General features: G+C 34.5%; 2 protein-coding genes across 2 annotated transcripts in view; both read left to right on the forward strand.

Annotated features, from left to right (window-relative positions):
• Nucleotides 1-1212: 1212 nt before the first annotated feature.
• On the forward strand, nt 1213-2515 carry LOC18602385 (endochitinase EP3-like). The gene is made up of 2 exons (XM_018119383.2): nt 1213-1663; nt 1911-2515. The coding sequence occupies exons 1-2, from the start codon at nt 1246-1248 to the stop codon at nt 2309-2311; spliced, it is 819 nt and encodes a 272-aa protein (XP_017974872.1). The 5' UTR covers nt 1213-1245; the 3' UTR covers nt 2312-2515.
• Nucleotides 2516-5932: 3417 nt separating this feature from the next.
• Nucleotides 5933-22997, forward strand: part of HAF01 (HAC13 protein (HAC13)) — a 28286-nt gene continuing 11221 nt past the window's right edge. Inside the window, exons 1-15 of the mRNA XM_018119381.2 lie at nt 5933-6200; nt 6282-6400; nt 7667-7729; nt 7881-7926; nt 8962-9180; nt 9438-9550; nt 11631-11799; nt 11946-13035; nt 14094-14296; nt 14446-14683; nt 16814-17150; nt 18296-18505; nt 18682-18774; nt 20917-21123; nt 21304-21510. Of these exons, the coding sequence (XP_017974870.1) occupies nt 6179-6200; nt 6282-6400; nt 7667-7729; nt 7881-7926; nt 8962-9180; nt 9438-9550; nt 11631-11799; nt 11946-13035; nt 14094-14296; nt 14446-14683; nt 16814-17150; nt 18296-18505; nt 18682-18774; nt 20917-21123; nt 21304-21510 (3336 nt within the window). The 5' untranslated portion in view covers nt 5933-6178. The remainder of the gene's footprint in view (nt 6201-6281; nt 6401-7666; nt 7730-7880; nt 7927-8961; nt 9181-9437; nt 9551-11630; nt 11800-11945; nt 13036-14093; nt 14297-14445; nt 14684-16813; nt 17151-18295; nt 18506-18681; nt 18775-20916; nt 21124-21303; nt 21511-22997) is intronic.

Consider the following 22997-nt stretch of genomic DNA (forward strand, 5'->3'; position numbering starts at 1 on the left):
TTCTAAGATTGTTCCTGATAATGTTTTTCTCATGAAATTACTACGTGTTTATAATTTTTTTGTCAATAAAATTTTATATTTCATGAATTTTGATGATTCAGAAAGTAGGATTCACAACAGAAAAAAAGGAGGCATTAATGAATTTGTTCACACTCAACATGATAGCCACCAACTATACATGCTTTAACAGTGAACTTTGAAGCATTAGTTAAGGAGTGTCATAGTCTTTTATACTCTTCGTGTTTCATTGGATTTTAACAGGGCAGTTTTATTTCAATCAATTTATTCATTTCCCCAACCCCACCCTTTTCCCAACCGAAAATAAAACTATAAATAATAAAACTAACAGGACAAGACTATGTTCCTGTACTTACTCGAAAACCAAAGTCTAGAGATGTTTGGATGTATAGATTCCAGGAAGGTTTTTGGATGGATGGATGGATGGATGGATGGATTCCTGTACTTACTCGAAAATAAGATAGGTTATGATGCAGTAAGCTATGAAGACACTGATACTATTATTTATCTAGGTTATAATGTAGTAAGCTATGAAGACACTGATGTTATTATTTATCTATTACATAAGTAAAAAGAAATCCTCTTTTAACTACGTGAAAATCATAGAAAAAAAATATATTGAAGAAAGAAAAAGAGAGATAAAAAGAAGTTTGTCTGCAAGGCACGGATCATAATCTAATTTTATTTAAACCAATAGGACTTTAATGTGATTGAAATATGTAATTGATAGTATGTTTTAGCAAAGAATGCAGGATACGACCGCTACCCCTGATGTTACACTTATACGTACTAAATGGAAATATTGTTGTGTCTTGTGATCAGAAAAGTGACTCTTGAATAGTGTACAACTGTTAAAAGACTGCCGTGTCCGAATCGAGTTGTGAAATTTCAATGACGTTACCTTAAGGGTGTTGTTTCCTGGAAACATAACCCAACGTGGGAGGAAATTGGGATATGGTTATCACTAATTCATTGAATATGGAAGATACGCCAGGAAACGAAGATATACCTCATCAAATAATCTTGCGGTTGGTGAATTCTAGTCTGTCTAGACGACTTGTCCTTTTATTGACAAGTCAATTTAGATCATAGACCCCTAGTCCACACGATGTTGTAAAAGCTTACCTGTCCAAATTTATTGCAGATATTTCTTCACCTCATGACAGTATAAATACATGGTGTATCAACCTGTCCGCTCACCACAAATTTTCCTCTCATTCTTTAAAAATGGAGTCCCTAGCTATGAGAAAATATTCGCTAACAGTTGTTCTTGTAGGAATTCTAGCCGCTGCTGCCATGCCCCAAAATGTGTTGGCTCAAAACTGTGGTTGTGCACCAAACTTGTGCTGCAGCCAATTCGGTTATTGCGGTCTTGGCAACGACTACTGTGGCACGGGATGCAAAGGTGGCCCTTGTTTCTCTAAATCTCCCGGCGGTGCTTCAGTTGCCAGTATCGTGTCACCTGCATTCTTTAACGGGATAATTAATCAAGCCCGTTCAGATTGTGTAGGGAAGAGATTCTACACGAGACAAGCTTTTCTGACTGCACACGATTCGTTTCCTGATTTTGGAAAATTAGGTTCTGATGTTGATTCCAAGCGCGAGATTGCTGCTTTTTTTGCACATGCCACACATGAGACTGAACGTAAGCTCTCTTTCTTTTCAACTGAGCATAGACTTTTCACAAAAGCTCATTATTCATGTAAGCAACTTGGTTTGATTTAAAAGTTATACAATTCAAAGCCCATAGCACTCTTTAATCATAATAATTTGAAATCAGTTTGTATCGTATGCCTGTCTATATATGTTATATAAGCAAATCATTGGGCATTAATTCAGTTAACTTAAGCTTTTGTTTAAATCTAACAGATAAAATGTTGACTATTGTGCAGACTTCTGCTATACAGAAGAGATTGACAAGAGCAACAGGTACTGTGAAAACAGTCCACAGTACCCATGTGCCCCAGGGAAGTCCTACCATGGTCGTGGACCTATTCAGCTTACAGGGAACATTAATTATGGGAACGCAGGAAAAGCCCTTGGGCTTAATTTATTGAACAATCCAGAACTGGTGGCCACCAACCCCGTTGTCTCATTTAAGACTGCATTGTGGTACTGGATGAATGCTGTCCGCCCTGTCGTCAGGCAAGGGTTTGGTGCAACGATCAAGGCTATCAATGGAAGAATCGAATGTGGAGGTGGAGCACCACAAAAGGTTCAGCGGCGTATTGGGTTTTACACCGCCTATTGTAAGCAACTTGGCGTTGATCCTGGACCCAATCTCTCTTGTTAGGTTGAGTTATTTTCAGCTGTTTTTCTACTAGTACAACTAGAAGGCTGCTAAGGATCCTGTTGTACGCAGATTCTGAATTTCCCGGAATAAATTTCATAAGGTTTCTTGTCAGAGACCTGCAACGAAATGAAGGGAAATTTATGTATTGTAATCTACTAAACAAAACTACGTGCCCTGCTTGCTACAACAAGCGTAATTTAATTACATTTTCTTCTCGTTTGCTTTCTTCCTTGTTATAATACAGTATATATCTTTTAAAACATTGATCCCCTGTACAACTAAAAGCTCTGATAGTTGGCACGTTTGAATTTTGTAACTCAGAACATCGGAGAAGGGAAAATCCCATGTATGCCTCTCGTTGAAAACAAAACAAAACAAAACAAGAAATTGCAAATAATAACGTGATGGCTATGGTGCTCAAGTGGGGGCGTAAAGAGAATAAGCTAGCGCATGGCAGTTGGGCCATTTTCTTCGCAGTCTAATTGTTTTGCTAAGGTCCGCACGGTGCAATTCGGCCCTTCTAGTCCCACTGAGACTACGGTGTAGGGTACTAAGCCCATTGGATCAGGTTCCAAGTTTTTTTTTTTTGGTAAAATTAAATATATGTACTAAAATAATTTAATCGATATGAATTAAACTAGATTTAAGATTAAAAAGCTAATTTCAATTCAATCTGAATCGAGTCAAGCTCGTCAGTTTAAGCGAGTTACCCAACCCTTCGATAGCTTTACTCTCAGTAGAACTCCTTAAGTCTTTTTTTTCTAAGCTTCTCATAAAGTTATGAATTATGCCCCAGTTCCTCACACCAAGTGTTGGATTGAGGAGTTGACGTCCGAGTCATTAATAAAATAAAAATTAAGAAAAAAAATTAAAGAGAGGAAGAACAGGTGGGACCATTTGCTGCAGAGAATTAAAAAGAAAAACTGGTTCCCCTGTCGACACTAATACAGAACAAGTAGATACAAAGATAGGTAAAATTGTGATAAGAGAGTCTCTTGGATTCTCTTGCATTTGTTATTTGTGCAATTAAATTTTAGATTAAATGATACGATTAGTCTTTATATTTTAGCTAAGTGGTTTGATTTACTTGTTGTATAATAAATTACTAAAATCGAATTTTTATACTTTACAAAATTAATAATATAAGTCCAACAGAGTTATAATGGAATAGTGGCTACTTGGTAGACTAGAGGAAGCAAATTATCTTCTCTGTGGCAAGATTTGACATAGTGAAGAACATTACAGGTCTAACTGAGTGGTATGGAAAGAACAAAAGGCAATTGCCAAAGAAGTAAGCTTTCTGTCTCAACATATGACAGCTGCACTCTGTTTAAACTTATTTGATTGCTTATCATTTGTCAAATTCTATCTAATATCCCTTTCCTTTCCTTTTCCCCTTGATTTTCTGCCACCTAAGTTTTTGAAGCATATAAAGTATAGAATGTGTTTTTCACATTGCTTGAATCTGTAAATATGGATCTTATTATTGCACTGCCTTTGATAAGTTGAAAGCAATGGAGCAATCGTTGGAAAAGGTAAGCAGATTCAAGATGATTGTGCTGTTGTAGCAAAGAAGGTTTGGGCTATGCTCCACTCAACTGAAGAGCAACTCTGAGTAGTGCACAAACAACCGACTATGTTCTTTGACATAATTAACATCAAAAACCCTTTCTAAGGGTCTTCATTGCTTGCCTTTGCGTCTTACTACTGCGTATTATACTTTGAATTCTTCACAACAGAACTTTCTAAATCAAGAGAAATTAGAACACCCCCGACTGTACCATTATGCGCATTTCTCGGATAATGTACTAGCAGCAGCCGTTATTGTAGACTCAACTATTTCCCGTGTTAACGTGATTGTACTCTCCTGTAAAGACTTATGACACCTTTGGTTGATAAAATATAAAAATAAAATAAAATAATTATTAAGAATGAGGTAAAAATAAAATAAAATAAGTATTACGTAATTTAGTATGAAAAATAGAATAGAGTATGAATAATTATTATGATTTATTGCAGTGTTTGGTTGGTAACAATAACTTTAGAATAAGAAAAAAATAAAAAATAAAAAGATAAAAATATATTTTATTATATATAATTATTTATTTTTATTTTTATTTTTAAATATTAATAATTTATAATTAATTAAAATATTAATAATTAATAATTTAAATATTAATATTGTAATATAATTTAATTAATAATATTTTTATTTTTATATTTTAATATTATTTTAATTAAAATATTAATATTTTTTATTTTTATTTATACTCATTAAAATTTTAATATATTAATAATTTAATACATAAAACATTAATAGTTTAAAATATTAATTTTTTTTAATATTTTAATCATATTAATATTAATAATATTTAAATCATATATAAAATATTAATATTTTTAAAATTTATAAATAATTTATTATCTTTTATTCTATTTTTTTACTTTTTCTTTTTTTCTTTTTTATGGGTCTGTCGTCGAAAAGGCAACTAGTGTAACAAAACGCCTATCTGGCGCACCATGTGGCCGGATCTAGCCACTACAACACCAGATCGGTGCTTCCCAATGGTTGGATTTGGCTTTGGAGTGCCAGATCTAACCGTGGGATCTGGTCGGGAAGCACCAGATCCAATGCTTCACGCGGCCAGATCTGACCGTTGAGTGCCAGATTTGGTTGGATCTCGATTGAATGTTGTCGAAAAGGACTAGATCGACGCTTTCCGACCATATTCGGTTGTTGCCGTCACCGTCGTCGCCATTGCCGCCGTCGTCGTCGGTGTTGAGTGCCAATTAGAGAGAGAATGAGAGAGGAAAGAAGATGAGAAGAGAGAGAAAGAAAAGGGCAAATGAGAATAAAAAAAAAGTATTTATAGGTTTAAAGTTGTAATATTTTTAGGTTATAAGGGGTATTTTAGTTATTATATATTTAAAAGCTATTTCTTGTCTCCTGTAATAGATATTACCGGGGGGAGAGAAGGGAATAGCTAAGGCTGAGTTTTAACCGATTTTACAGAATCTTTATTCTTACAGAATCTTTATTCTATGTCTCAATTTGAAACTAAATAAAGGCACAGAAAAGAACTGAAAATAGATGGGGAATAACATAGTTAATTTATATAAAAGTGGTGAACAGATGGAAAAAGGAAACTATCCTTAGAATTGGTAATGAGGTTTCACGCTGATGTATATTAAGAAAATTTTTCATATTTTATAATAATTTTTGTACATTTTGTAATAACAAAAAGTTATATATATATATTTTTTATCATCGATTCATAACTTTTAACAACAAGTGTTTATAAAATTTTATAAATCCGTGTGGGTATTTTTCTAATTATTATATAAAAATTAAATTCATTATTTTAATAAAATATAAAGACTAATTAGATAATGTGACATGCATTTCACCTTTACTATAGTAATATTAGCATAATTTCGCAATTAGGGCTTAAAACCAGTTAGAGCCCAAAGCACGGAGACTCCAATCTCCAATCGGACCGATACACGTCACTTTGTAAAGCGTCGTTAACCCAATTGGCCCATTTAAGTTATGAATCAAAAAAATCGAAGCTGACAGCTCTTCTATAAATACCCCTTTCCTCAACAGCCATCCTCCTTTCCTCTGTCGTTGCAATTCCAGCACGCGAAATTTTCTACATTTATTTTATAAAGCAAACTAAATTCACTTCTTTTTTATGTGTTTTTTCTTTTATTTCCCAATTTTATTAACCTCATTTTTGTTCTATTTTCTAATTCTTTTACCTCTCAGTACCATTCCCGAAGTGCTTAAAAGACTCCATGCATATAGGTTAGGTTAATTTCTTCTGGGTTCTCTTCTCTCCAATTTCCAGAGAAAAAGAAAGAAATATGGGTCACTCCAGCTTCCAAGGTCTTCATATTCTTTTCTTTTTGTCATTTTGAATTTAAATTTCCTTTCTTTTCATTAAAATGCGAACCTTTTGTTGACCAGATGAAGATGATGATGAAGAAGAATACGAGGAGGAAGCTAGTGGGGGTAATCGGCTTCTGGGTTTTATGTTTGGGAATGTCGATAATTCTGGTGATCTTGATGCTGATTATCTTGATGAGGTAATTTTTTTTACTTTTTTATTTCTTTTTTGAGCTTAAACTGATAGTAATTTTATGCACGAACCTAAAAAAAGCCTTATTATTTTGTTGTGGCTGTTTATGAAGTTGTTGAAAGCTTGCTCTTTGCATATTTTATATGTTAAAGAATTGGTATAATCTCAAATTCTTGATGGGGTTTGGAGCGTGTAATATGTTTCGTTTTAGTCTGAGCTGGGTTCGGGTGGTGGCATAGGATAGAATTAAGCGGATGTGAGGAAGGGAAGTGGTTGATTCTGATTAATGGAGAAGATATGCTTCCTTTGTTTCAGGCCTGATTTTGTAGGAGAGTTTTTTTCAAATCTACTTATGTGGTTTTATTGTGGTGGGTTAAGTTAGGAGGGAATTAAGGTTTTAGGGATTGTGGTTCTGTTAGAACGTGAAATTAGGGTTGAAGGAGCAATAAGGATTTAGGGTTTGTGTTAATATGGGTTTTGCACCAAAAGAGTGGTGAAACAGAAGCATGTTGATGCTGCCCTGAATTTGTTAGAATTGATTTTAGGATAAGTACAGGGTGTCTAGAAAGTTCTTTTTGTATGGAAAAATTGCTATATGTACTTTAGATACAGAGAATAGCTTATCACTTAATTACATGTTTTTCAAAAACTCTCCAATCTTAATTGGTTTAGACATAAATTTTTGGGTCAATCATGAGACTCAAGCCCTATAAACCAAATGCCATATAGAAAAAGATTCATTAATTAAATTAGGCTCAAAATAAGACCAAATGAACCCAAGAAAATTCCCTTTCCAGCAAATCAAAAATACTAATGATTCTGACACCTAATTAAACTAACAAATCAAAAAACTAATGACACCTAATTAAACTAGGGAATTGTAGGGCTAAATATCTGATAATTATATGGCGTTAGTTTCCTTTGGATCAGAAGGACTTTCTTGCTGTTGAAGGACCCATGATTCCTGCCTACATGGCTTTCAGAAATAGTAATGCTACGCCAGCCAAGCTAAGAATGCTCCAAAACCTATAAAGCCTTGTAGGAGATAACATACTAATTTGGCCTGAGCTATCAGCTTAAGCTGTTGAGTCTGATGCTTGGCTTGGCATCCCTATAAAGCTATCTCTATCTTGGCCTTCATTTTCGTTAGTAGTCAATGCTATTTGTATGTAAACATATGTTTTTTACTTTCTTATTGTTGGTTTTTGTCTGTTAGGTATGTTTGTGTTCTTAATTGCTGCATTAAAGCTAACAATGACTTTCTTTGTCCTAGGATGCAAAGGAGCATCTTGCTGCGGTAGCAGACAAGCTGGGTCCATCTCTTACGGATATAGATGTATGTTAATCTAATGTGTGTTTTATCTCTGTCCCCCCCTCCCCCCTCTAAAATGTATGATTTATAATAATGTGGCGATCGTATCTTGTGTTTTATTATTATTTTTAAGATTTGGGAGTTTGTCATCCTAATAATGCTGTTCAATTGTCAGCTGTCAGAAAAATCACCGCACACTCCTGCTGATGCTGCTGACCAAGGTGATGTTGTATGGCCGGAAAATCTATCTCATGCCGTGTTTGATGTTCTGTTAGTATCTTTGTTTCTTCAATTAATTGATTATGCTTTATTTGTGTTGGCTACATTAGAATAATATTTAAGATGCAGTTAGTGGTAATTCTTTATAGGAACCTTTCTGTATTGAGACTGAAGGTAGAGTTTGGTTGATCAAAAAAGGCCACTTGTACTTAAGAGAACTGTTTTTCTGCTCATGATTCTACTGGATCTCAAATAGTTGATACAGTAACTTATTAAAAATTTGTTGGAAAGCATTTTTTTAATCTTGAAATAATGATTTCTGATTGGATTTCTCTTCCTAACATGGATATTAAAAAAGATATTTAAAAGATAAAAACTTTCTTTTATTAGATTCATGCGTTCGAAGGCATATGGTTCAGTAGCATACTAAGTGTCTGGGTCATAGAGTGAAAGTTAATTTAGCTGCAAAACCTGATGTTTTTTTGGAAACTTAGTGCTTATGGAGCAAAATTTGATTGGTCTAAAATCCATAAATTTCTTTCCCCATGTCTGAACCGGTGGTAAAGTGGCTTGTAGTAGGCTGCTTTACGCTCAACAGGCAACTACCCTCCTTAGCTTAAAACCCAAAAGAATGGGATAACCAAGCATGCAATATCTGCTATGAAGCTTGCATAACTTAATTCCTGAGATTGAAATGCAAAAAGTATTTTTAGAGCACCCAAGCTGAGCTACTATGATGGTTCTGTCTCCTACTGTAGATTTGTGGGCAGTCCTCATAATTGTTAGTGATTTTCTAAGTTTTTGCTTTCATCATGATATATGCCTCTGGTTATTGTTTGTGTTTCTTTCATATATTTTTTACACTATGGAATGGAGTTTATTTATTTTTAACCTTTCGACATAAAAGATATGGACGTTCTACGTCATTGCTTGAAAAAATTTTGTTGCTAGAGTTTTGTCTGCCTTACAACCCTATCTGGTGTCCATCTCTGGTCTAATCTTCTGATTATGCATTCAATGGTGGTTCATTGTGGCAGATTATGATGAGAAGGCTGAAAATGCCATTGACTATGAAGATTTTGACGAGGAGTATGATGGTCCAGAGATTGAAGCTGCTACTGAGGAGGACCGTTTACTTCCCAAAAAGGAATATTTTACTGCTGATGTTTCTTCTGCTTTGGAGCCTAAATCCTCTGTATTTGATGATGAAAACTATGATGAGGATGAGGAAAGTGAAAAGGAACAAGAGGTGGTAGGTAAGCATACACAGGTTCAAACTGCCTTATCAGCAGTTACACTATTGAACTGTAGTATTTTCTGGTTTGGTAATTATCAATTGTTTCCATTTTATGTTTTTTATTGTGGTATGTGCTTTTCTTGGCACCCATGCCAAGGCATCCTAGGTCAGGTGCTTTTATGGCATCTTTCACCTTCGACTGTATTCTTTATGATAAAAAACTTATTCTTTTTCATTCTATTTTTTGTTTGACTGAATTTAGCACCTTTTTTTCAGGTGAGCAGGAAGAGCGTACGGTACCATTTGAAGTAGAAAAATCTCCTGAGGATGATGTACAGTGTGGCTCTTCAGATAGTGAAAAACAAGCAGATGGTACTGAAGATTTTCAGGTGAGTATTCAATGTAATGTTTTGGTTTTTTCATATAACATCTTTTAAATTTTCAAGTCTGGATCTGTTTTTTAATAGTGTAAGAAATATTTGGACAACCATGATTAGCTTTTTTGGGATGGCATGTCAAAGAAAATTGGAGATTTCATCTGATATGAAATTATTTGTGATTGCAACCTTTTGGACTTTAATATTCTCTAATTGTCATTTTGATGGTTCTCAAAATATATTACATTGAAGTTTGTACCTTTATTCTGGTATAGCAGTTGAACTACAGTCTGGCAAGTTTGACCCTGAGTTTAAAACACTTCATGGAACTTGTTAGCTAATTCATAACTTGTCTGTAAACTGCAAAAATGAATCTGCAGATTATATTTTCTATAGGATGAGCAAACAGAAAATTAGCAGCATGTTGTTCTTGTATTATTTATGACTCTTTCTTTTCGGAGCATGATATTCTCTATTTAATGATTATATTTGTCTCCTGAGTGACCATGGTCGACAATTTGACGTTTAATTAAGGGGTGTTATTGAGTTGAGTTGCTACAGTTAAAGGCTCAAGCTTCACTTGATTACAGGACTCAAGGGTTTTTTATAATCTTTATATATAGAGATATCGATTTAAGTTTTTTCTATTAACTAGTACATTGTTTATTGTATAAGCATTAGGGTATTAGGGCTATTTGGTGTTTTGCAATTAAAATAGGGTCTATGGTTTAGCTATAAGTACCCCATGTTAGTTCAGTTTTGTTGTACTATATAGAATCATTGTCAGAGATCTTCCAGCATTATTGTTTTTGTTTTTGTGATGCAATCAATCTTACTGGTTTTGTTGGACTAGGTTTTATAGTCGTTTTATAATCTGAATACTTAAAGAAAACAGGAAACTTAAAATAAAATAAAGAAAAGAAATCCCTAAGCTTCACGCCTAGTGTTCCTCAGGAGTCACACCTAAGGTTGATTGCATTACACAATAACAAAGCAATAATACTGGAAATTCTCTGATATTGAACTATATCTTGAGAAATAGCTCATTGATTTATATAAACTCTTAGCATCCCTTGTCTTTAAAGAATTAGAACCCCTATTCCCATTTAGGATTTTAAGAAATGCTTGCACTCTAAATAGATGATTAACAAAATCCAATAGGATAAGGAAAACCCAACTAAGGTCCTAGACTCAAAATTTGAAATTTCTAGCAAATCAGAAATTAAGAAACTACCCTTGACACTTAAAACAGAAAATAAATTAAGAACCAATGGTTTTAACCTAAAGAAGCGTAAATCTAAGACACAAAAGCACTAATAATGCCTACTCAATCTCCCAATTCAGCTTCTCACCACATGTGCAAAATTAGGGCTTGGACATTATATCCAGCCTTAGGACACTTCCTAAACACCTTTGGAGGCGGCTGCTCCATCACTAGTCCTGGTTAAGCAACAAGAAATAAAAAGATTTTAACCTCCGACTCTCGACTTTGGCTCAATCCAATATTCTGCATTAGAAACAAAGATATTTAAGAGTGTGTATGCAGATTTTGACCTCCAGTCCTGCAATATCATGAAAAATGGCACCAAAAGCCCCCTTCACATAAGTATCTGCAGTGTCTTTTTGGTTCATATTTATTTCATTTATGGGAGTTAACAAGCCTCTCACAGGGCCATGGTCATGTTTACCATTCCTCTAATGTGCTTCAGTAATAATGACAGGTTTGTAGATGAAATCAAATATTCCCCCTCACCCCTCCTCAACTACCTTTAGAGAGGTGTGAGATAGGATGACCATTGGACTGTATGGCAGCTGATTTCTCAAATGTTTGCATTTAATGGGATTAACACAAACTTACTGAACATATTTCATAATGAGGTTGCTGTTTAGAAATTTAGAATAGGAAATTGCTTTTTAATTTGTCTTTTCATAATTGATTTGCTGGTTCTGTTTCTTTTAAGTGCTCAACTATGGCAAACTATAATATGAAATACAATTCGTTTTTGGTGAATCAGTTTCTTGATTTTGACTTGATAAAGGGAGATTTAATTGATACTACATGTTCCTTGTTTTTATGTTTATGATCCAACAGGAAATAGCTGGTGTTCTGGAGGAGCCATTAGATGGTCAAGGTTCCACTCCTCTGCCTGTTTTATGTGTTGAAGATGGTATGGTAATCTTACGGTTTTCAGAAATATTTGGTATTCATGAACCCTTGAAGAAAGCAGATAAAAGAGAGCATGGCTATTTCACTCATAGAGGTATGTTGCCTAGTATAAATTTTTTCATCTTTCATTTGTGTGGTTAAATCTAATAGCCGGTGCATGGCACATCATGTTTGGGGTTCCCTAAATCCCTCTTCGTTTTCACTTGTTGTAATTTTTGGTTCTCCACTTCATTTGTCCAGAGAAATACAAATCTATGGATGCATCTGATCTTGTAGAAGAGGATGAAGAGGTATTTCTAAAGGGCACTGGTCAAGGGTTTTCATTCATTGGATGGGAAAATGCCATCCAACAAGATAGCCCTGAATTTACTGATGAACCTCTTGTGCAAGGAGGCTTGGCAATGTCTGCACACAATGAAGAACACATTAAGGATTCTTATTCTAGTCCAGAACCAATGAAAGAGGACATAGTAGTAAATATTTCTACTGGATGGCAGTCACCTTCATGTCCAAGATTTTTTGCCCTTGACCAGCTGGACTGGGAAGAACAAATTCTTTGGGACAATTCTCCTGCAATAAGTGGCGACTCTTTGGAGAGTCCTGAAATCTCTGTCTCTGATTTGGAAGCTTCAGTTGCAAGAGAGACCATTCCACAGACGGGGCAAAATATACTGTCTGAGCATTCTACAAAACCCTATGAGAAGGACCATGACAGCAGCCTTTGTAGTTCCTCTGTTTTTTTGGAACCGTTTGGCTCAAGAAATTCTTCAGGATCTATGGACCTTTCCTTCATGGACAGATTCCATCCCCAACTCTTAAGGTTGGAATCTCCGTTGGGAGTAGATTCTTCAAATGATGGTGATCATAAAAGAGAATATGTTACCATAGATACAGATAAAAGTGATGTTGTGAGGTGTTTTAACCAACTTACGTTGCAAAATAGAGATATGATGGAAGGGTCATGGTTAGACAATATTATATGGGAACCACATAGTGTGATTGCAAAGCCTAAGTTAATTCTTGATCTTCAAGATAAGCAGATGCTTTTTGAAATTTTTGATAACAAGGAAAGTAAACATCTTCAGCTCCATGCAGGGGCTATGATCATTACTCGACCTGTAAAGCCAAGCAGTCTTGGTTCTTCCGAGGTGTCAGGTCATAAATATCAACCTGGTTGGCAATTCAATATTGCTAATGACAAGTTCTATGTGAACCGTAAAGTTTCTCAACAGTTACAATCAAATTCTAATAAACGCATGGCTCATGGTGTCAGAGTTCATCATTCAGCACCTGCACTTAAGCTTCAAACAATGAAGTTGAAGTTGAGCAAGTAAGTGTTCCTATTAATATCTTTTTATTGTTCATTTCGATTCCATGCTTGTGCCGTTGGTAGTTCTTGATACATGTTTATTTTTGCTGATTTTTTCATATTTATGTACTGTTCTTTACTATGAGTTGCATTCACTTTGAAGAATTATACCAAATGTTGCCTTTTTTTTTTCTTGGGCTTAAATTTGTCTGGCAATAATATTTGGTTTACTGGATGCAATAAAATGAATTTGAGTTGCTTTTATTAAAGTAGTTTCATCTACATACTGAAAAGTAAATAGAAGGAAGAAGCTGAAGTTTCTAATACCAGTAACTTACACATACACTATGCTTGGTAACTACGTGGGGAAGAGAGGGAGAGGGAATGGAGGGAGAGGAGAAGAGAGAGAAAGGTAATATACGGTTCCCCTTGTTTGGTTTGCTTGAGAAGGGATGGGTAGTTTACTGACTTTGTTTGGTTAAGGATTGAAAAGGGAAGGAAATGGTAACTCGTTTTTTATATGTTTAAGGGAAGTATTAAAATATCAAGAATTTTGTCTCTACAGCTCCAAATCTTCTCAACTTGGCAAGTTTTGGAATTTTTCTTTTTAAAGTGGTTTGGAGGGGTATATTCACCTGTCCAAAGCCTTCCTTTGCATTAAAAGGTTATCCAAACAAGGAGATGGAGCAGTCTCCTTCCTTTCCCCTTAATCAAACAAAGTTCCAATGGATTATGTAGATGCAAACCTGTTTAGAATTTGAATTAGGTTTAGCAACGAGGAAGATCTGGGTAGTATCCCTGTCTAGCACGAATGCTATTGAGTAGGTTGTTGCTGTTATTTAGCAGAATAAACCTTATTGATCTTGCAGATATTTTAACATTTTCTCTCTTAATGTAATTACTTTTATAGTTCTTTAGAATGGTTCTGTTCTATGTTGGTGTATTCCTGGTTAATCATTCTGTTGTATGTCGGGTTTTCCTGGCTCTTGGACAATGCCTTACTTGCTTTACTACAATGGTAGCATGCTATTAATTATCTGTCAGACTTCAGCCATTGAGTTTAATCTACTACTTTGCAGTAAAGATATAGCAAATTTTCACCGTCCAAGAGCGATATGGTATCCACATGATATTGAGGTGGCTGTCAGGCAACAAGGGAGGCTGCCAACACAAGGACCCATGAAAATTATATTGAAGAGCTTGGGAGGCAAAGGAAGCAAACTACATGTTGATGCTGAGGAAACTGTCTCTTCTGTTAAAGCAAAGGCTTCTAAGAAGCTAGGTACACATCTCCTTTTAACATGTTCATCCACTGTACTTTAGCTATTAATCAGAAAATGCTTGTTTCTTGAGTGCTTGCTTTGTGATGTTTTATAATGTCTAGATCTCTTAAGGATCTTAACAGTTTATTTTGGGATTGTTTTCATGTAGATTTCAAGCCATTAGAAACAGTAAAAATGTTTTATCTTGGGAAGGACCTTGAAGATGATAAGTCTCTTGCTACCCAAAATGTTCAACCAAATTCTCTGCTTCATCTTATTCGCACAAGAATACATCTATTGCCAAGGGCACAAAAACTTCAAAGAGAAAATAAGTCTTTACGGCCTCCCGGGGCATTTAAGAAGAAATCTGATCTTTCTGTGAGAGATGGTCACATTTTTCTAATGGAGTAAGTGTCTTCAATGTAATTTTGTTTCTCTCCATTCTTTTTTTCCTTGCATTTTGTTTTTAATTAATACATGTTAAAATCTTTTGAGTTAAGACATTTTCTAGTTGGCTACTGCATTCTCTGTTGAATCATTAATCTTATCCTCCAAGTTGCATTCTCTGTCGAATCATTAATCTTATCCTCCTAGTTGGCTTTCTTTCAATGTCATTCTGTCTCTGTTTTGTTTTTCCTCTCATTTTGATTTTTAATATAATAAATTTATAATATTTTATGAGTTAAGACATTTTTTTGAGCTGCAGCATTTACTGTCTATTCATCGATCTTATCCTCCTCATTGGCTTTCTTTCGATGTCATCCATAGAATTGACATTATCTGGTTGCACAAGTTATAAATCTGGGATTGACTACTATCTGATTACATGTGAATCATTAATCTGGAACTTTGCTGTTTATGATGTTTAGATTAGCTGCTGAATTTTTATGATGCTTTTTTTACTAATTTTTTATAATTTATAATGTTAGATACTTCATTTACAATGCATTTAAAAAGCATATATTAAGAAGAACTTATAACTTTTTCTTAATATACTGCATTTACATTATAACTTTTGCTTTTGGAGATAATTATTATTGACAATGCATAAGCTGTACTGAAGAAGCATATATTAAGCAGTTATTAAATTTGCCAACTAATTGATGATACATTTAGATTGTTTGCTTTCTCTTTATGATAGAAGTATGCCATATGGTAAATATGGTGAAGAAAACGTTTTAAATCATATGTCCTGGCCTTCACGTGTAAGGTAGGAAAGAAAATGATTCACAACAAATTGATACTAATAGTTGCTCTGATTTAAAAATTGTTATATGGTGAGAAAGAAAGTGCGTCATGTTCTCCATCAGGCTAGTGATCCAAGAAATCATTTAGCTGTCAACCAGCAAAAAAAAATAAAAATGTTATAGCTGTGTACCACTAGGGTTGTGTAGTAATGAATGGGGAACCTCTTGTGAAAATGGTGGGCATTTCTAAAATATATGTGATATATTCTAAATTTCTGATATTTAATGTGATAAACTGTCTAATTCTTGATTTATGACAACATTGGACATATTCGTTTGTGAATTAAAACATATTTAATGAGCAACAAGTACAACGCCTGGATTTAATGCATTTAATTTGCATACTTTTTGACGAAGTCTATTGAGGGTATGGTTCTAAACAGAGCATAGTGGTAGCTTATGATCCATGTAGTTGATCCTAAGTAGTGAGAAAAAGGCTTATTCTTTCCTGGCACTAGGGAAGAGAGGTCATCATGGTTGAGCTGGTGTGCCAGGTTAGGGTGTGTGCAAATGTTCTCCTTGCTCTGCTTTGGTCTGGTCATTTTTACTGCAAATATTTTTTCTGATTAAGCATCTGAAGCTTGTGTTTGTCCATCTGATATACTATAAGCTGTTAATCTCTCTGGAAGGAAGTGCTACATGTAGCTTTCCACATTGAGGGACAGGAATAATTTTGATTAAAAACCCAAAAACACCATAAAATGTCTCTGAAGTCTGAAATAAACATGGCTCTTTGGTTTGAATTTCTGGATTTGATGGTTGTCATTCCAAAGTCATCTTCATCAAATTATAAATGAGGTATTTACTTATTTTCAAGCGTTTTCATTGAGTCATATTGCTCTTGTTAAGCATCCAAACTAAAATTAACTGGTAATAAATGGAGAAAGAGAGAATATTATAGATTTTATTTACTTCCTTTTGATGGAGAGATATTGAAACAGAACAATGTTCCTTGTTGAGTTAATTTCCATCTAATGGAAAGTAGTTCTAAATCTCTTACTTTCTGACATACTGAATAGATGATAATTTCTTTTATTCTGTAAGTCAAAAGAGAACCATAGAACTAGCCAGTGTGAGACAGCATTTTTCAGTAAATTTTGTGGGCATTAGCTGTTATTATCTTGTCTTCTGTTGCATTTGCATATAAATTAAGCTTTTTTAATCTTTCTTAATGCTTTCTTTTTTGAGTACATGAAAAATTTTCATTATCATGAATAAAGGGTTCTCATGTAAATGGGAATATTATAGATGTAAATTTCAAGAGAACTTCATCCTTTTTTCATGGTGCAGGTATTGTGAGGAGAGGCCTTTACTTTTGAGCAATCCAGGGATGGGTGCAAACCTGTGCACTTACTATCGAAAAGCATCTTCAGGTGATCAAACTGGTGGATTGTTACGCAATGGAAATCAAACGTTGGGAAATGTTCTGCTTCTAGAGCCAGCTGATAAATCACCTTTCCTTGGAGATATTAAAGCCGGCTGTAGCCAGTCATCTCTTGAAACAAACATGTACAAGGCTCCCATATTTTCTCACAAGGTGCCATCAACAGACTTCCTATTGGTTAGATCAGCGAAGGGAAAGCTTTCCATACGACGTATTGATAAGATTGCTGTTGTCGGACAACAGGTTTGTTACAGCTATAGGTCGTTCTGCATGTAGCCTTGCAAGATATAATATCAAACTTGTGCAATGAATTTCTATGTATCATAATAATTTGCAATCTGTTTGTTTGATGCAATTTTCTGCTGATAACATTCTGGTGAGTAATGTCGATGCTGCATGTTGCCTGTTTTGTCAATATACTTGATCATTGTGTTGGCCACCTGCCTAGACCTGTATTAGCATGGCCCTTGTTAAAATTTGTTAGCCATGATGGAAAGGGCTTTTGTAAAGAAACTTTAGTGTGCATGTGGAGTTCAATCTATACAATTTGTTGTACCCTAAACCCTTGCTAGAATAAGGGAGTTTAATCTATTCAATATATAAATGTGGTTTAAGGGATGTGAATCTTTTTTGAAGAAAAAAATACCCTTTTTTTGTTATGGTCACTTTTACGGTATTATATTTTTAACTTTTGAATAGTTCTTTTCTCTAAGTTGAACTTTGAGTTAAAATGAACTCCATGGATGAATATTTAACATTAACCTGCTGGATTTTGGCTGAAGAATTGCAAGAAAAATCTATTATATGTAAGTTGAGAGTGGGTAAAGGGCACAGAGATTAGATTGAGGGTTCTCTCTGTGGTGTGGACTTGTGGCACTTGTGTGTGTGAATGTATGCATGTCTTGATTTATGCACACATAAATTGTATGTTTTATGAAATTTAGGTTTTTGATGCTGTACAATTCGTTGGTTGAACTTTGGCATCATTTCATTTTTTAAATTAAGGGGAAAATTTGCCATGCTAAAAGGTCGAGCTTGGGAGGTATTAGGTACAACAGAAGATGGTACAACTTCTATTAAGTGATGTTAAGTACATAAGTTTGAAGTTTATTGCATCCCTAGATTTAGGTTGGGTTTCTCTGCCTATTTCTAATTGGTTTGGCGATGCTTAGCAAAGGCTAGGTTGTTTGTTGCTCTACTTGTTGCTTGTTGCTTGTTTGTTTCCTTTCTCTTGTAATTCACAAGATAAATCCATATCTCAGTCGTTAGTATGTGTGCATATATTCTTTGGACAGTGTATGGTTGTTCTGTGTGAGTACTTTTAAAGAATTAACATAATGAATGCTCGTTCTTTTTCCCTTTCCTATTGATCCATTTTTCCTTTGCAGGAGCCTCTCATGGAGGTAATTTCTCCTGGATTGAAGAATCTTCAGACATATCTCATGAATAGGATGTTGGTTTATGTGTATCGGGAGTTTTCTGCAGCTGCCAAGCGTGGTTTGACTCCATTCATTGGTACAGATGAGTTGTTTACTCATTTTCCTAACCTTTCAGATGCAATTGTCAGGAAAAAGCTGAAGGAATGTGCTTATTTGCGGGTAATTTTTGTGTCTTCTATTCTCTTAAATTCTGTTCAACTATTAACAAAAAGTTGCTTTAGTCCTGCTTGACGTTCGTATTGATCTTCAAATTTTTCAGATTTTTACTTTTCTGAATCATTCTTCTATTATCTTCTATTAGCTTATATGCTACACTTGCCTATTTTGCACCCCAGAGGGATAAAAGTGGACGGCAGATTTGGTCCATGAAGCCTGATTTCCATATTCCACCCGAAGGTGTTCTGAGAAAGTTGGTCTTTCCGGAGCATGTGAGTTTCACATATCATATGCATTTGTTTCCTTTTCTTAGCCTTATTTATATGAGCACTCTATGATAAGTTGGAAGAAGAATGAAGATGTAGGCAGATTGTTTTTTGCATTTACAATAATGAAAGGTCATTCAAAGATGTATTTGTGGTTACTGTTTAGTATCATTTTCATTGTTAATTTAACAATTTTGAGATTTTGGACCTGAGAAATTGCCTTAGTGGTTTGGTGCATGATTCCCTTGCTCAAAAGCAGGGTTCAAATCCCCCTTCTCAAATAATAAAAAAAAAAAAAAAAATTTTGCAAGCAAAACTGACAGCCACAATTTTGCAGAAAAATAGTTAGGGATCCTCCTAAATAGTCTCCTGGCTTGCAACCTCAAGTTTTATGTTTGTTAGTCTTTAGTTATTAATTTTTTAGATATATTCATAGCAAGAAAAGCAGTGCTGGTGACATTATTTTGGTTTGTATTAATCATGCTAGAGTCGCTGAGTTAAATTATATGCTACATGGAATAGTGTTTACCTAGAATGTATACCTACATTCTCTTTTTTAATTTTTTAGGTGCTTTTGCTTACCATTAGTTGTTGAAGTTTTTGGAAGTTGCTTGATCAAGGTCATTATTATTAGGTGTTTTAGATTCAGAAGAGCATGGACTGTATTTTGCCATGTAAGCCAAGCTTGTCAGTATCGTTCTGGTTGATGTTTTGGTTTTTCTTTTGGAATGGTGCACTGGCATTGTTGTATTTCGAAGTACCATTTTCAATTTATCGGTATCATATATAAGATCATTAGGAATTTTACTACTAGAAAAATTGTATTAATATAAAGAGTTAAATTTTAACATTTTAACACTTTTTCAAACATCAGAACTGTTATTACATATAGAACTTGAGTAAAAAAATGATCTTTTCTATAGGTGTATGCATACTTTTTCATCATTTCTTTATTCATCAATATTTCTTTCCTATGGTTATTTAAGTTCTTGCAATTATTAGAAATGAATAAATGAATTTATTGATATTATATTTTTGTACATATTGTTGAAAGAATCTTAATTATTTTCTTTTCAGTTTGATTTTCATAACGGGCGTTGCGTATATCAAAATAAAGCTTAAAATAGTCTTTGCAACGCATCATTAATCTTAACAACCTTAAGTATAAAAAGTCACTTAAAAAGAATTCACATTCAATCCTTCTTTATGATGCTTTAGTCTTATTCAATACTTTTTATCTCTCCCTTTTTCCCTTTCTGTATGATCTTTGTAGATGCTTTCTTTATCTTGTAATTTCCCTTATTCTTCTTTGCTTCTTCCTTATTTCTCTTCTATTTTGAAGAAACTTATGCAAATAAATTTGAAAAGGAAGCCCATAAATGGTAGGGAATTGAAAAGGAATATCAGAACTATAAAACACAAGTGTAATCTCTTTTACCATTCTTTTCCTGCATTATTCAGTTGCTAATGGATTATGTCTAAGCTTCCTATGCTTGTGGAGAGTAGTGATCAATGTGTGTTTGTTGTTCAACTGCTGGCTGGATGGTCAGAATCTTGGAAGTGGTATGATTGGGACTTGTGGAGTCTCTATCTCCTGTTTGATGGTGCGATGGATAATACCAAAAGGCATCCCTTTTGGTGGTATTTGCATAGCTGTAGGTTTCACTTTTTATTTTGGGATACCTCTTACTCGGTATATTAAAATCTGCATGCATCGGTGTGTGGGTCTCAGAGTGTACATGCACACATGTTGCAAGAAGCATGATGAGAATTGGAGTTCCTGTGTAATGTCTACTGGAGTTATCAATCTGTCTTATTATGTGTTAAAACTTTAATCAGTGAGATGATAATAACTATGATGTTAATTCTTTACCTTATACGCTTTTCTGGAAGATGATTGTAAAGTAAAATATACATTCTGTCAGCACGAATTGTCATTTCTATGCATTTCCCTTTGTTGAAGACAATAGGCTTTTATTTCCTTTTAATTGGGAAAAAACAAGATGTTTTGTTATTGATTGTGGTCCTATCTTGAATTTTGAAATATGGATTGTGTAATGATAACAAAGGAGGCTTTGGAGTGGGAAGCCACTTGTGCTTTAATGTATTTCATCTGTCTTGATTGTTTCATTTCTCATTATTGTTCAGGTGTGTGCCTATGAAAGCATGCAAGCTGGTCTGTACCGGCTCAAACATTTAGGAATCACACGACTAACACATCCTACCACTATTTCATCTGCAATGAGTCAACTCCCTGATGAAGCTATTGCTCTGGCTGCTGCATCACACATTGAAAGAGAGCTTCAGATAACTCCATGGAGTCTCAGTAGCAATTTTGTTGCATGTACAAGCCAGGTAAAAATATTATTTCTTCTGCTAGTGATAAAAGCAAAGAAATTGCATTATGAAGCTGTCCTTTTGAATCATATTTTTAAAATTTTCGGACTTTTTGAGTAGTAGTTGCCACTCTTATATTTAATTTTTCTGTTTTTTATTTTATCATTTACTTTTGTATTCTTCCCTTCCTTTTTCCAGGACAGAGAATGTATTGAGCGCCTGGAAATAACTGGTGTCGGTGATCCTTCTGGTCGAGGCTTAGGATTTAGCTACGTTCGTACTGCTCCTAAGGCTCCAATGTCAAATGCTATGATGAAGAAGAAAACAGCTGCTGGTCGTGGAGGTTCTAGTGTAACTGGGACAGATGCTGACCTTCGTAGATTAAGCATGGAGGCAGCACGAGAGGTGAGTTTTTCTTGTAACAACTTTTCCTATTGAAGTCTGATAAGAAAATTTGTCAAAATTTTTTTTTCTTTGGCTGTCATAGTTTTTAGATAGTGGTGGATCTGCTATAATGTTGCATCTCTAAATGCTGTTTTATTTTCAAAAGGTTTCAATATAGTTGTCTCTAAGCTGCTTTATCCGCCAAATTAAGATGGCCTAACTTTACATTTCCAGAACACTTAAAGTTACGACTCAGTAAGGTTTATTTTAGCTTAAATAAAGTCTAGAATCAAGATCAGATAAAGATCACAATTTCTGATTTTGTTGTTATTATCTTTTGTTCTCTTGTTGTCTGTATTATGTATGCTGACCTCATTTTTTAGTATATAATATAATGTAGTCATTCCTTGAAAGAATGCTCAAGCTGAATGAAGAATTCTTTTAGTAGACTAGTGTATAAAAGCTGAAGTAGATACTCCACTCTGATATGTTCTCATGCTGCCAAGGTTTATTCAGTTGCTGACAGTGCATCTACTAGTTCACTCTCGTTTGTTTATGGTGCTTCTAGCAGTTTAGAGCCAAAGCTTTTCTTCACTTTTTAAGTGGGGCTAGAAATCTGGCTACTGTGGGTAGGGTTTGGCTCACTTTTTTTTTATACCCTCATGTTTAATGGCAGGTCAGTAATATTGGAATAAAAGCATTTAAGTATGAAACGTTTTAAAATGTTTGAGTACAGAAAAAAGGAAATTTCCAAATTATACTGCAAAAATATTTAAATTGAGGATGTGAAAGTCCAACATAAATTATCTAGTTTGCTGAGGCAATAGCTTTTGTTTTGTGAAATGCTTATTTTTTCCTTTCGCTTTTGTGAAGAGGAAGAAAAATGGGAGGGGGAGGGGGAGGGGGGGGGGGGGAGGTATGTTGGGTTTATAATGGAGTTTCTTGAGAAACCTTTTTGAGAATAAAGGAGTCCATATTGCTTCTTTCCAAGCTACTTGAGCGAGGACATGTATAATGGAGCAGTTACTTGTACAAGACACATAAAAGAACACATAGTGTCTAATAGCAATAGATCAAGGACCATCTCTTATCTTTTTACCCTTGTAATAAGTGAACTTCCTATGCATATTCAGTAGGTATATTCAATATTCTGTACCTTGTTTTACACTTTTTGTTGATGTAGTGCTAATGCATTAGTACAAAGTGTAATGCCAAACATGAGTAATGGGGTGGCTTTGGAATTTACGGGTATTGATTTGATTGATTTAAGATTACATTTGAAATGCAAATCTAATAGATCTAGTTGTAGGAATGGAGGAAACAATTTTGGGATGTAGTGCAATTATCCAAAAGGATGGGAAAATCTCTAGGGATGCCGCTAACCATGTTGGGTGAAATGATGAGGATCATGTGTTGTCAAAAAATTCCATTGGAACTTAAGGGGTGACTAGACCAGCAATAGTTTGTGGGATTGATTATTGGGCAACTAAGTATTAACATATGCAAAA

The sequence above is a fragment of the Theobroma cacao genome, chromosome 4 (genome assembly GCF_053813885.1).
Source record: "Theobroma cacao isolate CCN51 chromosome 4, ASM5381388v1, whole genome shotgun sequence".
Classification (NCBI taxonomy): Eukaryota; Viridiplantae; Streptophyta; class Magnoliopsida; order Malvales; family Malvaceae; genus Theobroma; species Theobroma cacao.

Coding starts and splice junctions, on each gene's coding strand:
- LOC18602385 (XM_018119383.2), top strand. CDS start 1,246: ATGGAGTCCCTAGCTATGAGAAAATATTCGCTAACAGTTGTTCTTGTA. Junction 1,664..1,910: donor TGCCACACATGAGACTGAAC/GTAAGCTCTCTT, acceptor ACTATTGTGCAG/ACTTCTGCTATACAGAAGAG.